General features: G+C 39.6%; 1 protein-coding gene across 2 annotated transcripts; it reads right to left on the bottom strand.

Annotated features, from left to right (window-relative positions):
* Positions 1–525: 525 nt before the first annotated feature.
* NTPCR (nucleoside-triphosphatase, cancer-related) lies at positions 526–11,365 on the bottom strand. Of its 2 annotated transcripts, XM_083359511.1 has the most exons (6): positions 11,140–11,365; positions 8,297–8,459; positions 6,578–6,674; positions 4,397–4,606; positions 2,023–2,098; positions 526–702 (listed from the first exon to the last, which is right to left on the bottom strand). In XM_083359511.1, the coding sequence occupies exons 1-5, from the start codon at positions 11,171–11,173 to the stop codon at positions 2,030–2,032; spliced, it is 573 nt and encodes a 190-aa protein (XP_083215637.1). In that variant the 5' UTR covers positions 11,174–11,365; the 3' UTR covers positions 526–702; positions 2,023–2,029. The 2 variants fall into 2 exon arrangements, with proteins under 2 accessions (XP_083215637.1, XP_083215636.1); XM_083359510.1 differs by lacking the exon at positions 526–702 and having other exon boundaries at positions 711–2,098.
* Positions 11,366–14,795: the final 3,430 nt, after the last annotated feature.

The following is a 14,795-nucleotide window of genomic DNA, read 5'->3' as shown; positions in this document are numbered from 1 at the left end:
AAGAGAAAGAGATACTATATATTATAGGGCAAGCCTGGGAACTTCATTTCTGTATGCATATTTAGAAAAGCTTCTCCAGACTTCTTACAGTGAAATGAAAGGTTTAATTTAATTTAATTTAATTTATTAATATTTCTATACCGCCCTTCTCCCTGAGGACTCAGGGCGGTGTACAGGGCAAGAATAATACACAGAAATGTACAAAAATTAAAAGATAATTAAATACATGCCCGATTAAAATACAGTTAATACATAGTAAAAACCCCAATAAAAATGATAAAAAACCCCACCAATCCCCCTCATGCCAGGCCGGCTTGCTCAAACAAGTATGTTTTCAGATCGCGGCGAAAGGAGCGCAGATCGGGCGCCGTCCGGAGCTCAACCGGTAACTGGTTCCATAGCTCCGGGGCGCCCACAGAGAAGGATCTCCCCCTGGGGGCCACAAGACGGCATTCTCTGACCGGTGGCACCCTGAGGAGGCCCTCTCTGTGGGAACGCACAGGGCGCAGGGAGCTTGATGCCGGTTGGGCTTGATAGCATAAAACAGATTAGCACTTTAGTGTAGTGTAAGTTTCTTTGCGAAGCTTCTTGCCTTCTGTAACTATGCAGCTCCCCACAGCAGACATCTGTAGTGGTGCGAACAGAAGTTCTCACATTTCCAAATATTCAGGGTTCAAAAAGGTTTAGGGATCTCAGCTGTAGCTTCATGGAAGAAAAAGTTCACCTAATGGATTTTTGTTATCGTAGACTAACTACATCTGCTATCTAAATAAATAGCTTTGAAAACAATGTGCGACTCTACATTCCTTTGACTAAGGAATGCTTTAATTGAACATATGTTACATTTCACATTCCCGAAGAAAATTGGCTGAGTATCTTTACATTTTTTTTGCTGGCGCCAAAAAAAACAACATTGCAGCGTATGAAAACATGTGCACCTGGCTGAGAATTTAAGCTTTCATGATATGCTAAACTGATTAAATGATAAACAATTTGCCTGAACACCATTCAGAGGTCTTGTGGGATGCATGTTGTGTCACAGTAATTTATAGCTTATTTATTAACAGAAAAAGGTGCAAAGGGAATAAAAAATGTTACGTGTTACTAAACACAAGTTAACTTGGTTGATCAAGTCAAAATTATTCACAAGAGAAATATTCTCCATATAGAAATAAATAGCTAGAAAGTATTTGATAAATGTTTAGAAGTTAAAAGAGCTGAACGAACAAACAATTGAAGAGATAAAGAGATTTTGGAAAATCTGATTTCACCATCTTAAAATCATTTTTTTAAGTATAACCCCAAAATAGCACAAGATTACACGTAAGCCTTGTTTACAGTCTTCTAGTCGTCTTTAACTTTTATTTTCAGAGGCAAATCAAACTCTCCAGTTTAATGTTTGATTCCTGAGATCCCTAAACGCCAGTGAAAAGTATTTTTTAAACTGTGTAAATGCTAGTAACTAGTAATCAAAATGCTTTAGCTATTGACAAATTTCTAAAGACCTTTGAATTTTTCAAAGTAAAGAAAATTCATTGGCATTGGAGAAATATGCCTCTTGTTCTAGTTCTCCATGGCTGCCTTTTTTTTATTTGTGGCATTCCTGAAATGTGTTCCAAAGAGAGTGGAAGAGTCTAGCAAGTCTTTACACCATGGGAAAGCCCTCTTCTACAATGTAGTGCTACAAGTTAAGAGAAAAAAGTATCTGATTGGAGATAGACTGAGCCACAGCCTATTGTTCAAACATTTTCACTATTAACATCAATTAAAATAAGGTAACAATCAATTTAAAGGCTGGATTCTCAGTATTATGATGAAGCCAATCATTACTTTGGTGAATGTGTAGCTGTGTTTGTGTGTGCATTTATTTTCCTGAACAAATTAACCCTGTTTCAGAAAACCACCTCAGAAAACAAATGTGAAGCAAGAACATCTACACCAGCTTATTCCAAGTAAATTAAGCTGTAGATATTAATGAAAATAATGTCAAACTGTAAACAGCAGAAGATGGGATGTGAAGACAAACATCTCATTTTAGGCAGCTCTCCACAGCTGTCACAACTTCTTGCAAAATGTCATCTCGATTCTCCCTCGTAATCTAAAATTTAAAAAAAACAGAATACACATAAAATATGGAATATCAGTCTTCACTTATTTAAAGTAGCCAAAATGCAAGGCTTAGAAAGTGGAAATATTTATGAAGACTTTTTAGAACAAGAACAAGCTAAGAATTGTCCAGCTATCAGCTGGTTGTTATTGTTTTTAATTATAAGAATTCCTTTGTTACCATATTAGAATGGAAGAGTCTTTTGGATTCTGATTTTCCCCCAAAAAATTACTTGCTTTCTACTGATAAAGAACCCATGCAGATTAAGTAGGTTGCACATAGTACTGCAGATGTGTAAATATACAGGCATGCAGGGGAATAGATGGCATACCATTAAAATAGAAAAAGTATACAAGATTTATATACTGGATGTCATGCTTTTATTATAAAAGTCGGGCTCTGAAAAGAACTTGTCCCCCCCCAATTTTTTCCCAAAGTGTGAAACAATTTGTAGCCAAGATATTTAGATACACTGAAAGTAATAGGGGCTAGTATTCCAAGAATGCTGGAGCTAAGTTAGTAGGAGTTAAATTAGACAAATGGGGGAGGAATCATCGAGATGGGCGAGGGAATCAGCCTTTGGACTCGCTCAGGTCATTGTTTTTGTGGGGTGTTTAAGAAAAAGAAGGACTGAAGCGGGAAAAAAGAAATGGGACTTTAAATCTATAGTCCTTGAAGCTTGTATCAAAATAAATTGACCTAAATGAATCAAGAATATCTTAGGCATTTTCCTGCATTGATTTTATGTCTGGTTTCTCTGGTTTGATGAGATTTCATTTAAAAGGATGCGACATTTTGTTCTAGGAGCTAGAAATAAAGAAACATGAGACTGACTTAAGTTGACCAAGAGTGAAAATGGCTCTCAACACAAAACAGCACTATGAAATAATAATGTAATAAAAAGTTATAAAATAGAACATGCCATGAAAACCTAACAACTTCAGCTGCTAAGGCCTGGTGCTGGCTCCCAAGAGCATTTTCCTCCCCTATCCCTTAGGAAAAGATTGAAAAAAAGAGGTAAAAAGGTGTATCCTTTACTAGGACTATTTCAAAAATAATTTGTAGTTAAGTGCCTTGGAGACTGAAAAGCAGGGCCCTAGCACCCTTCTGCATGATCCTGAAAACAGGTATCACTATGAAAGTAAAATTAAATACTCAACTGAAGACTTGAGCCTGGGGAATAAAAGATGTTGTTACTTTAATGAACAGCAGGGAGTTGCTATGATCTTCTGAACCATTTTCAAAGCACACACAGGCTTTTTCATTACACTTCTCTTTTCCTCCAATAGAGGTTTTAATAATAACCACAACAACAGAAACAACAAAAACAACTTTACTGTCATTTTGAATGTACACCAATCGGCATACATCAAAATGAAATTTTGTTGTATACAGCTCTCAATAACCAGCACTCCAGTGTTGCAGGCAGCAGAGATTCTCCAGGGCACTCATGGAGTCATATGCAAGCTTTGTCAATAATTCATTACCTATGGAACTTAAGTTAAAAGTTGACAAGAATAAGCAATGTTACTAAATATTAAATTCACTACCTTTACCTCAGATTCAGTTCAGATAAATGTGAGGCAAGACAATTTTATTTCTGTCAAAATCACTGGAATGGCCACTGAAGTTGTGTTTTGTATTTTCCAGATATTTGGGATCTAACATATGCTTTTAGTGTTGTAACTGAATTTCCAATGTTACTAGTATTAATATTGCAAATAACAGGTATAACACAATGACATATACATGTATGAAACCCATTATTAGCACTAGGCTTTAGCATTACTACTGTTAAAGAGTATTAGTGATAATGGAATGCCTGTAACATTTTTTTCCATATTCTCTATAATGCATTTGTTATCCCTCTCCTCAGCTTGTCACAATACACTACTGCTGTTTATCTGGGAAATTTATGAAGTCACATTTTACAGTCCCACATTTAGAAGCATCTCACAGAGAAAAATTGTGTTTAGACTTTTGAAAATGGATTGCTCAACGAAAGCATCTATTTGCAGCCATTTAAAATAAACATTTTGACTTCTTTATATGTTATATGTAAAGGGGAAGTGAATGGGATATACTTTAAGCTTCATAGCTGAGGACGGGTGCAGCTGAAGCCCAAACATAAAAGCTAAAAGAAATCCACCACAGAATCAGCTTTATTTCCAGTAGAAGTGACCACCTGTTTTTTCAAAGGGAATTGTTCCAAACAAATGCTAAATAAGATGTCAGACCATTGCATGCCAATAAAAACAGATTTTCTCAGTGGATCTGTCTGTGACTTACACTGAAGAGTTTCACCTCTTTTCTATTTCTGATCTCTTCCACAAGTCTCAAAGGCTTTCCTTTAGGCACTGGGATTGTTCCAAGTATCACAGTCCTGGATCCATTCAAAATTTGTTGGACAGCTTGAATAAATGTCTGGCTGAAGAGCTCCATTTTACCAATCTCATCAATTATGCATACCTTTTTCATTGCACTGCTGTCAAAATCCGTCTATGAGGAAGATATGTATAGTATAAAAACACTTAGTGGCAAAATGCAAAATATTTTTACATGACTTCAATCAAAGTTTATATGAGGGATACATTATCTGATGCCTCCTGATCTTTGGGCTCCAGCTCAGAGGCAGCAGGGCAAAACAGAAAGTTTTCAGTGAGAGCTGCAGTTCAAAACATCAGGTTATCTACTCTGACCTCTAGAGTAAAAATAATTCAAGATAACTGTTTCTTACAAAAACATTTTACACTATAGTCATACACTGTGAAAGACCATCAGCCCAATAAAAGAGCTGTATAATGACCAAGTTCCATATTCAAAATTTACACCTGCCTCTGTGTCTAAGGTGTGTATGAGTGGTTCTTTGTATGTTACAGAACCACAAGCCCTGCAGTTCTACTTATTAGGCACATTGGTAAGCAATTTTTGGAGGGGCTGTTCTTCAACACCTGGAGACCACAGGTTCCTCACTCCTATCTCTGTAAGTGTATATTATTATTTTTTTAAAAAAACATGAAAACATAGAATTATAGGGTTGGAAGGTACCTTGGAGATCTTCTAGTTCAACCCCCTGCTCAAGGTTGGAGACCTTATATTATCTCGGTCAAATGGTTGTCCAGTCTATTTTTGAAAGCCTCAGTGGTGGAGTCTTCACAATTTCAGAGGCAAGCTATTCCACTAATTGTTCTCACTCTCAGAAAACTTTTCCTTATTTCTAGGTTGGATCTCTCTTTAACAAGCTTCCATCCACTACTTCTCGTCCTACCCTCTGGCGCTTTGGAGAATAGGTTGTCCCACTCTTCTCTGTGACAGCCCCTCCTCAAGTATTGGAAGACAATTATCATGTCCCCCTAATCCTTTTAGGCAAAAACTAATGGAAAATCAGTTGGTTTTACACCCGGCTGAAGTGTTCCCCTCTATGTATATCCCTCTCTATATGTAAAGCCAACGTTAATGAAGGAATGCAAGAACTATTAACACAACTGATAAAAGATATGAAAAGAGAATGTAAACAATAATATAAGCCTGAAAAAGGAGGAAGCATGAGAAAAAGGCTCAAAGTAATCTTTGGCTTTGATTCTGGTATAAGTGGAGGGAAATTTTACCAGGCTTTCATAATTCTGTTCTTTTTCCCTACAACAACAGAGTTTCAGCATTTCCTGTGGTGTCTCTTTCTTGAACTGACTTGCCTTGAAGGGCTGACACTTTTAAGACAAATCTACCTCATTCTGAGTGACCTGATGAAGATAACCTTGTTTTTTTTCTTTCCAACAAGATAGAAGAAGTTTGTCACTGCTGCATTCTGGGATTTTTTTCAACTTCTCCATTTAGGTCATTTCTGTAGAACTTTCTTAGAGTTTCCCACCCAAATGTGAACCAAAACCAATGCTGTTTTGCTTTTCAAATACAGCCAAAATTATCAAAGTTTTACCAAGCTGGATTCAATTTCTTATATATTATCAAGAGATGTTCACAATTGAGGTTCAAATAATTTGGAGGTAGTCTGACTACATTTAAAGTATTTATCTATGATAAGACCGTAAACTATATAGCTGAAATACTATTTGCATGAATATTTGTAAACCTATATTGGAAACATCAGCTGCTAAGGGCCAGCAAAGGACCATATTGTCACTTGTTTTTTGTAATGTATCTTACTCATGAGTCTACCTTGCTATGTCTCTTGCATTACTCTGAGCGATACAAAGAAATAAACATGTTTACTTGCAAGTCTTTAAATTCATGATCACAAAATTCTTCTGTCAGTGAAGAAACTTCCACAAATGTGTGAAATGAACACTTACACGATACAATATGCTATTTAAAGAATAAGCACGATCACAGTATTTTGAGAACCCCCACTTTTTACATGCACATTTAAAGCACCATAAAACACAGCCTATGCATTTTTATGAAAACGCATATATTATTTAAAAAACAACAACATAGTTCTACTATGTAACTTACGTTTCTCAACAAAGGAAGAGCCAACTGTTCAAACGAAGCTAGATCTACAACATATTGTCCAACACGATATTCATGCCTTGCTGCTGAATGACCAGAGCTACATAAAGAAAATACATACAGCTGAATATTTACCTAACTATAGCCAATCAAAACTCTCAGCAAATCAAATGTCTTATATATTTCAAAACACAGTAATGATCTTCAGGGGGAAAATACATAATAAAACAACACGGGATATGTTTACATATGTGGTTTTAATTATGTTAGTATTAGAGCCTTCTTGCCATGCCTCTTTTCCTTCTAATGTTTCCTCATCTTTCTTAAGTACATCCCAATCTACCTAATAAATAAAACATAAAAACAGAGCCCCAAAAAGCAGTTTGAAGGAGCAAATGGTATTCAGAGACATAATGGCCTTGAGGTGATAGACCAGGGCTTTTCAACCTTTTCACTCATTGTACCACTTTTAGGATATGGCAACATCCAAGTACCACTAGTCGCCTAGCAAGGTGTCAAAAACATGACGACCCCCCCCAAAAAAGGAAAAAAAAGTGAAGTACAGGTAGTCCTCGACTTACAACAGTTCGCTTAGTGACTGTTTGAAATTACAGTGGCACGGAAAAAAATGCCCCCCAAGCCATAGCTGAGCAAGACACCTGTCTGCCCACCCAGCAACGCTCTTCCTCCTGTCCGAGGTTTTCATAGTTGTGAGCATTTCTGTTCAGGATTGGCAGCAGGGGTGGGGGTGTTTGGTTGTTCTTCCCCCCATATGCTGGGTGGTTGCAGCAGGTTTTGGTCACTTCACATGACCTTGGGACACTGTGACCGTCATAAATATGAATCAGTTGCCAAGCATCTGAACGTAAATCACAAGACCCTGGAGATGCTGCAACATTCCAGCTGATTGGCGCTTCTTCTAGGCTCAGCAGAAGTGCCAGGATCAGTGTTGCTTTCCAGCTGATTGGTGCTTCCTCAGGGCTCAGCAGAACCACCAGGATCAGCTCAGAGCTCCAGATGGAGCCTGGCGCTTCCCGAGCCCTGATAGCCCTGCAGCTCCAGCCATCTCTCGCTTAGGCTTGTGCGGTGCTGCCTCCAGTTCAGCTCATTCCCCTCCCCCGCTACCACTTTTCTAGGATGGTTGCGTACCACCTGCCAGGTGCCAATGTACCACAGGTGGTACCCGTACCAGTGGTTGAAAAGCCCTGTGACAGACCAGAGTGGAGACTGCCCACTGTCCTTTCAAATGTTCTAAAAATGTAACATAATTTTTAATTGAGATTATTTTGCTAATTTCTTCAGCCATCAGCATTGCACATTTTTATGGGGTGGTGCTAAACATGTCCCTCCTACTTTCACAAAAGCTTACAGCAGGGGTCTTCAAACTTGGCCCTTTTATGACTTGTGGACTTCAACTCCCAGAATTCCTCAGCCAGGCACGCTAGCTGAGGAATTCTGGGAGTTGAAGTCCACAAGTCATAAAAGGCCCAGGTTTGAAGACCCCTGGCTTACAGTATTGATTTATGGGTTAATTTCTTACCAGTTAAAACCAACATGCCTTGGCATTAGCCTAATAGTCACCACATGGTAATTTTACAATCTCATCTGCCATTTTGGAAATTTCTGCTCTTGGTGCTTGTGAACCACAATGACCTTACAGAAGCATTCCACTGAGGGTTGTTTTTTTTAAGTGCCAGAAAATATATTTTAAAAGTTCATTACCCAACTCTAGATAAAATTCCTCTTCTTCCATTCAGAGTGACAACATCAAACCCTGTTCTCCGGCCACCTTCTCTCACTTCCTCAGTGTAAAATCCATCAATGGGGATACCAGATGATTTCAAAATTTCAGCAGCTTTCCGTATCAATGTTGTTTTTCCAATTCCTGCAGCAAAATCATCTTGTTTAGCCTCACTTTAATTAGTATTTATATAAAACAAAGCAAGTATTATTTTAGGACTGTTTGACTCCTTTTTTCTACCTGGCTAATACAGTGTGGGCATTTATACTGTAAATTGTTTGCTCTCCTAATGCCAAAAATACACACCCCATTCACATAACACTGTTAAATGTGTTGGGGGCAGTATGACATGTGAACAAGAAAATTGGGCCACCTGACCCAATTACTTAATTATAAGAGGGTTGATTATAGTCCTTAAGATTTTTGAACTACTGTCCAAACAGCTTATTGGGGTAATCAAAGTTTCCTCCATCTGAAGTACAAACACTGCAAAAATGGACTCTTTACAAACATTCCTTCTCTTGAGTTAGTGGGAAAAGGAATGAAGCCACCAACTAGAAAAAGGCAATATTACTCAGTTATCCTGACTTGTGTGCTTTCATTGATGGAGGTGAATGGTTTATCAGAGAAAGGGATCAGACATATCATACGGAGGCAGTCACAGAGTAGAGGATCTAACTGGTTTTCTCCTCTCAAAATTATTTATCTCATTGTTATTAAATTCTACCACTCCTTTTGCTAGCTTCATAATGTCTCCTGATCTTAAACAAACACTTTGCTCTTACACCAAAGCCTACAAACTTTAAGTAATCACATAAATCTCGAAACTTCCAATACTGTGATCTTGTTTGTGTTGTTCTACAACTCTCAAGTCTCTATGGAATGCCTCCACTACTTTTCCATAAGTAGTACTAATTAGGGCTACCAGATTTGTTCTGTAAAACTCAAGATGACCAGTTGATTGCAGCGAAGAACTACTTTTCGGTATCTTTTTGTTGACATCTTGCAGGCCAGATCTGAAAACTTTAGTTCTTATTACCGGAATGGTCCACAAAATTTCTCCATGGGCCTTGTTCTTTGTTCCCTCTAAATCCCTCTCCAAAATGCTCCTTTTTCAGGGAAATATTAAGACCCTTCTAGTCCCTTTATCTTAATCCCTTACTCTACTCAGACCAGACTTGATTTGATTCTTTATCAGCCAGTGTACCAGACAATACCAGGCAGCAGACTTAAAAAGAACCTCAGCTTCCAGATAGTAACTTGCCCATGCAGGAATGTGAAGTGGGAGTGAACTTGTCAACTCAAGAGAAAAGCACTTTTCCTCTACAATTCTATGGAGAACAGCAGTTGTGTTTGCTGTACAGCAAATGCCATTCTCACCCCTTATTTTTCCCAAGGAAAAAAAATAGGCAGAATCGTTAGAGCAGAGTTCACATCTGAGGCTCTGCAGGTACAATGTGTCTTGAAGAGGCCAAACCCCTAGTTTATAGGAGCCAAGCAAATAAGTGTAATTGGAATAATTATATTATCTTTCCCTGTTTATTCACAAATGTGTCCTGATTTATTCCTTTCCTGTTTTTTTTAATCCTACCTTTTTCCAGGACCTCAAAGCAAGGATAAATACAAAGGGACCCTCTCTCTATTTCATAGGTGCATAACCTCGTGAAGTAGATGATGGGGAAGAATAGCCAGTCCAAACTCTTCTAGTAAAGATGGATTTGAATAGAAGAAGCCTCCTTAGCTCTAGTCTAACACTTTACCTCTTGTGTCAAAATATACTTGTTCCAGGTTACAAGATACTCAAGAATAGGAATTTGCACATTAAAATATTAAATACATACATAAGAAGGTGGAAGATCCTATATTATTGGAGGGGGAGGAGCATTCCTCCTTTGCAACAATGATGTGTAGTTAATACTGGGAACAGAAGACTCATTGTCACATTTGAGCCTCCCTGCAAGCAATGAACTGAGTTACAACATACTGAAGAGAAATTCACTGCCATTTTGGCCAAGCATTCCCATGCATCAATTTCTGAAGGCCATCCACAGAAATACAACACCTGCTGGAGAATGTTGTGGCTGCTATCTCTGTTAAGACCCTCTCTAAAGGCAATTAAAAAGGGATTTCATTTTAACTTCCACTTCCTACAGAACAATACCCCATAAAAGCTTGCACTTATTATTAATATAATCTCCACTCCACTCCACCCCAAACCAAACTGCTTGTCCTCCTGTATAATCCTATCAATATATCTAGACGACTGTTTCTATAGTTTACAATTTAAGACTTTCAGGAATCCAGGGACAAGTGACCTGCAAATAACTAATAAGAAACCGCGCTGTGGGCCCCGCCTTGTAAATATCTTTCATTCCCAAAATAAGCCCCACTGTGTTTCCATCGGGGGACCATAAGTTGGGCGCAACTCCGCGGTCTGATCTGCAAAAGGAGCTCGGAATTGGTGTGGCTCGCAGTTGTACCGGGAGCAAAGACCCACCGAATGCAAAAGGGCAAACTGATCCCCCCGAAACATAAATTTACTCGGAAGAAAACCTCCCTCTTTCTCTCCACCCACCCACAGCCGGAAATAAGGCGTTGCGAAAGCGAGGTAAAAATCTGCAAATGTGCTTTGCCGGCTCTTCGCCGCCTTGCTCCTCCTGCACGGGACGTCGTCGGCCGCGCGCCGAAGCAAAGCCCGATTTCCCGGCGGCCCGGGAAGGCCTCGTTTTCATCCCAGCTCCTCCCGCGAGCTCTTCCTCGCTGGCGGCCGTGACCTTGCCCGCTCTTCCCTGCGTTCTCGCTGGCTAGGTGGAGAGAGGATTACCTGGGGGTCCCGTGAGGAAAACGTGCGTGGCCATCTTGGCCAGACGGCCACAGAGAGCCCTGCGCGGGGCGGGGGAGAAGCTAGCGGCCCTGGGCCTTTTTTTTTTTTTCCTCTTCCTCCAGCCACTTGGGGGCGGAGAAGAAAAGCCGCGTGGTGCAGCTGGCTTGTTTTATTTTGGGCCAGCCTTTCTTGCTTTTTCCTTTTGCAATCCTTAGCCTAGGCTAGGGCAGGGGTTGGCAACCTCGGCTCTTTTATGACTCATGGACTTCAACTCCCAGAATTCCTGAGTCAGCTATGCTGACTCAGGAATTCTGGGAGTTGAAGTCCATGACTCAGGAATTCTGGGAGTTGAAGTCCATGAGTCATAAAAGAGCCGAGGTTGCCAACCCCTGGCCTAGGGGGTAGGTGACCTTGGCTCTTTGATGACTTGTGGACTTCAACTCCCAGAATTCCTGAGCCAGCTGGCTCAGGAATTCTGGGAGTTGAAGTCCACAAGTCATCAAAGAGCCAAGGTTGCCTACCCCTGCCTTAGCCGCTTCATTGAGACCCGTTTTTATTTTTTTTATTTTAATCCCATTTATATCCCGCCCTTCTCCGAAGACGCAGGGCAGCTTACACTCTTAAGCACAAATCAATGTGCTTAGCAATAGCCTTCATTCTATGTATACGCCTGCTTATTAGGGCTTTCGCCCCCACCCCCCAAGCGGCATTATTACAAAGTCATCTTATTGCCCCCAACAATCTGGGTCCTCATGTCTGTTTTTCAGACATCTGGAGGACGAAGCGCCCTGCACTCTTCCTCAGGGATTACATTCTTTTGGGACTTGACTTCAGCGCAGAGTTCTGCGGGCCACGCATGGCCATTTGAGTCAGGGGGGGGTCGCTGCTCCGGATGGAGTACAAGGTAGTCCTCGACTTACAAAACAGTTCTTTTAGTGACGGTTCGAAGTTTCAAAGGCACTGAAAGAAAGTGACTTATCACCATGTTTCACACTTATGACTCTTTCGGCATCCCCCCTCCCCCCCATGGGCACAAATTTCAGCCACTTGGCAACTGACTCTTATTTATTGATTGATTGATTGATTGATTGATTGATTGATTGGGTTTGTATGCTGCCCTATCTCCCAAAGGACCCAGGGCAGCGAACAACGATAAAAACACAAAATACAAACATTAAAAGGTATTAAATCAAATTATCCCATAAATAGTCCAATTAAAAACACAATAAAACAAAATTAAGAAAACCTCCCTTCCATCAGTCCAGGTCGGCCTGTTGAAAAAGCCATGTTTTAAGGTCGCAACGAAAGGAACGGAGATCCGGGGCCAACCGGAGCTCCCAAGGAGACTTGATTCCAAAGGGCAGGTGCCCCCACAGAGAATGCTCTCCCCCTGGAGGTCGCCAGTCGACATTGTCTGGCCGACGGCACCCTGAGGAGGCCCTCCATGTGTGGGCGCACAGGGCGGTGGGCAGTCGTTCCTGGCAGCAGACGGTCCTGCAAATATTCCGGACCTAAGCCATGTAGGGCTTTATAGGTATGAACCAGCACCTTAAATCTCACCTGTTACATAGTCCCCGGGTCACGTGATTCCCCTTTTGCAGCCTTCTGACAGGCAAAATGATGGGGAAGTCAAATTCACTTCACAACCTTGTTACTGGGTTCTATAGTAAGAGAGAGGTGATTTATAAGTGGTATAGTATTGCTTTATGATATGAGAAAAAATAACAAGATGATTTAAATGAATGAAATGTTTTGGGTATTCAACTGTAGTCCACTTGGATAACATTATAACTGATAAGAAACGTTCTGAATACTGAAGGGAACTTAAGCTTAAATAAGAACAGGCGAGAACTAGATTTAAGAGAGATGACTTGACATACCAGATGGAATATCATATGACCAAACATTTGTCTAAATATGGTTAAAAGAATAGTTAAATCTTGGAAATGAAGGAGTTTTACAGTAAGAGAAATGTGATCTATAAGCAATATAGTATTTTCTTTCTGATGATATGGGAAATGTAAAAATATTGGGATGATTTAAACATGAAATATTTTGGATATTTAAATGTAATCAGTTCTGAAAAAACTAACTGACAAGAAATGTTTTGACTACTGAGGGGAAACAGCTTAAATAAGCGTTCTGAAAACAGGACCTATAGTACTTTACATAAGATGATTTTTTGCAAATGCAGCTGTAAAATAAGCTGAGTAGAAAAGATTACATACTGATGTTATTGTTAAATATTAGAAATATGTTTATATTTAAATCTGTATGTATCGAAAGTATTAAGAACTATGTTTGCTTAATGTTGGTAAATGGAGAACCTATTGGAAGAACAGAGGACCAAGGGAAAGTATTTCTAGTTAATATGTTGATTATGAAAGTATATAAATTAACTACTATTCGCTGTTGTTAAGTATATGAACCCAGACAACACATTGTTTACTAAGTACTAAAGATTGTCTTTCTAAAAAAATGAATAAAATATACTAAAAAAAAGAAAGTATCTTGGAATCCCCAGACCACACTCTGAGAACTGCTGATCTACAAAAAGAAGAAAGTTGATTCACATAGTCAAAACAAGTATTCCTTGCAACACTCCTCCCCACTTTATTCAGGAGACTTACCTGAATCCATGATAAGTAGATAATATTGATATTTTTAGATGTATTGACAATGAAGTACAGAAATAAATATTGATATGACCATTGTTCATGTTTTAATTGATTAAAAAGAATTATAAGTTAAAACAGCAGCAGAAACTTGACGGCAGGGCCCAGCAGACCTTCAGACTTGAAGAGAAAATGATGATTTATTTTAAAGCATGTGAAGATGCAAAATAGCCCCTGTCTGCAACTTTTGTTGCATCCTTCCCCTGGAATTGTATGGCTGTGCATAATCTTGAGAAAAAACAGATTTGATTTGAGAAGTTGCAGGCAGGTGCTGCTGCAAATTCTGAATACTGTTTTGTCTCTGAACCCAAAGCACTGTGCAGGTCTAGCAGTTATGGAGCACCATCTTAAAAGTAGTGGAAAAAACAGTCTTTTCCTACTTGAGAGAATGCCTCTACCAAAATTATGTTTGCTTGGCATCTTCATGTATCATCTAAATAAAGCAGGCAACCTCTTTTCAAACTGTTTTAGTTTTAGACAAGTTCAAATGATAGAAAATTAAAACTAGTATGATCAGTTGAATATGTTTAATTATAATACATGTCGAGCCTAACCTCTGAGATGACATAGTGAAGTCCAGTGGAGTTTAATCCCTTAATTGCATACACCTAATGGACAGAGGTGGCTCAGTGGGTTAGGACGCTGAGCTTGTCGATCAGAAGGTCGGCAGTTTGGCGGGTCGAATCCCGAGTGCCACATAACAGAGTGAGCGCCTGTTACTCGTCCCAGTTTCTGCCAACCTAGCAGTTCGAAAGCACGTAAAAAATGCAAGTAGAAAAATAGGGACTACTACGGTGGAAAGGTAACAGCGTTCCATGCGCCTTTGACCACGGAGACATCCTCGGACAAGTGCTGGCTCTTTGGCTTTGAAACAGAGATGAGCACCAGCCCCTAGAGTCGGAAACGACTAGCACGCATGTGTGGGGGAACCTTTACCTTTACCTTTAATGGACAGAATCTTGCCATACTAAAGCTATAACA

This window comes from Vipera ursinii, assembly GCF_947247035.1.
Source record: "Vipera ursinii genome assembly, chromosome: 1".
NCBI lineage: Eukaryota > Metazoa > Chordata > Lepidosauria > Squamata > Viperidae > Vipera > Vipera ursinii.
Note: the sequence above shows the minus strand (reverse complement) of the source record. Positions and strands in the feature narration are given on the sequence as shown.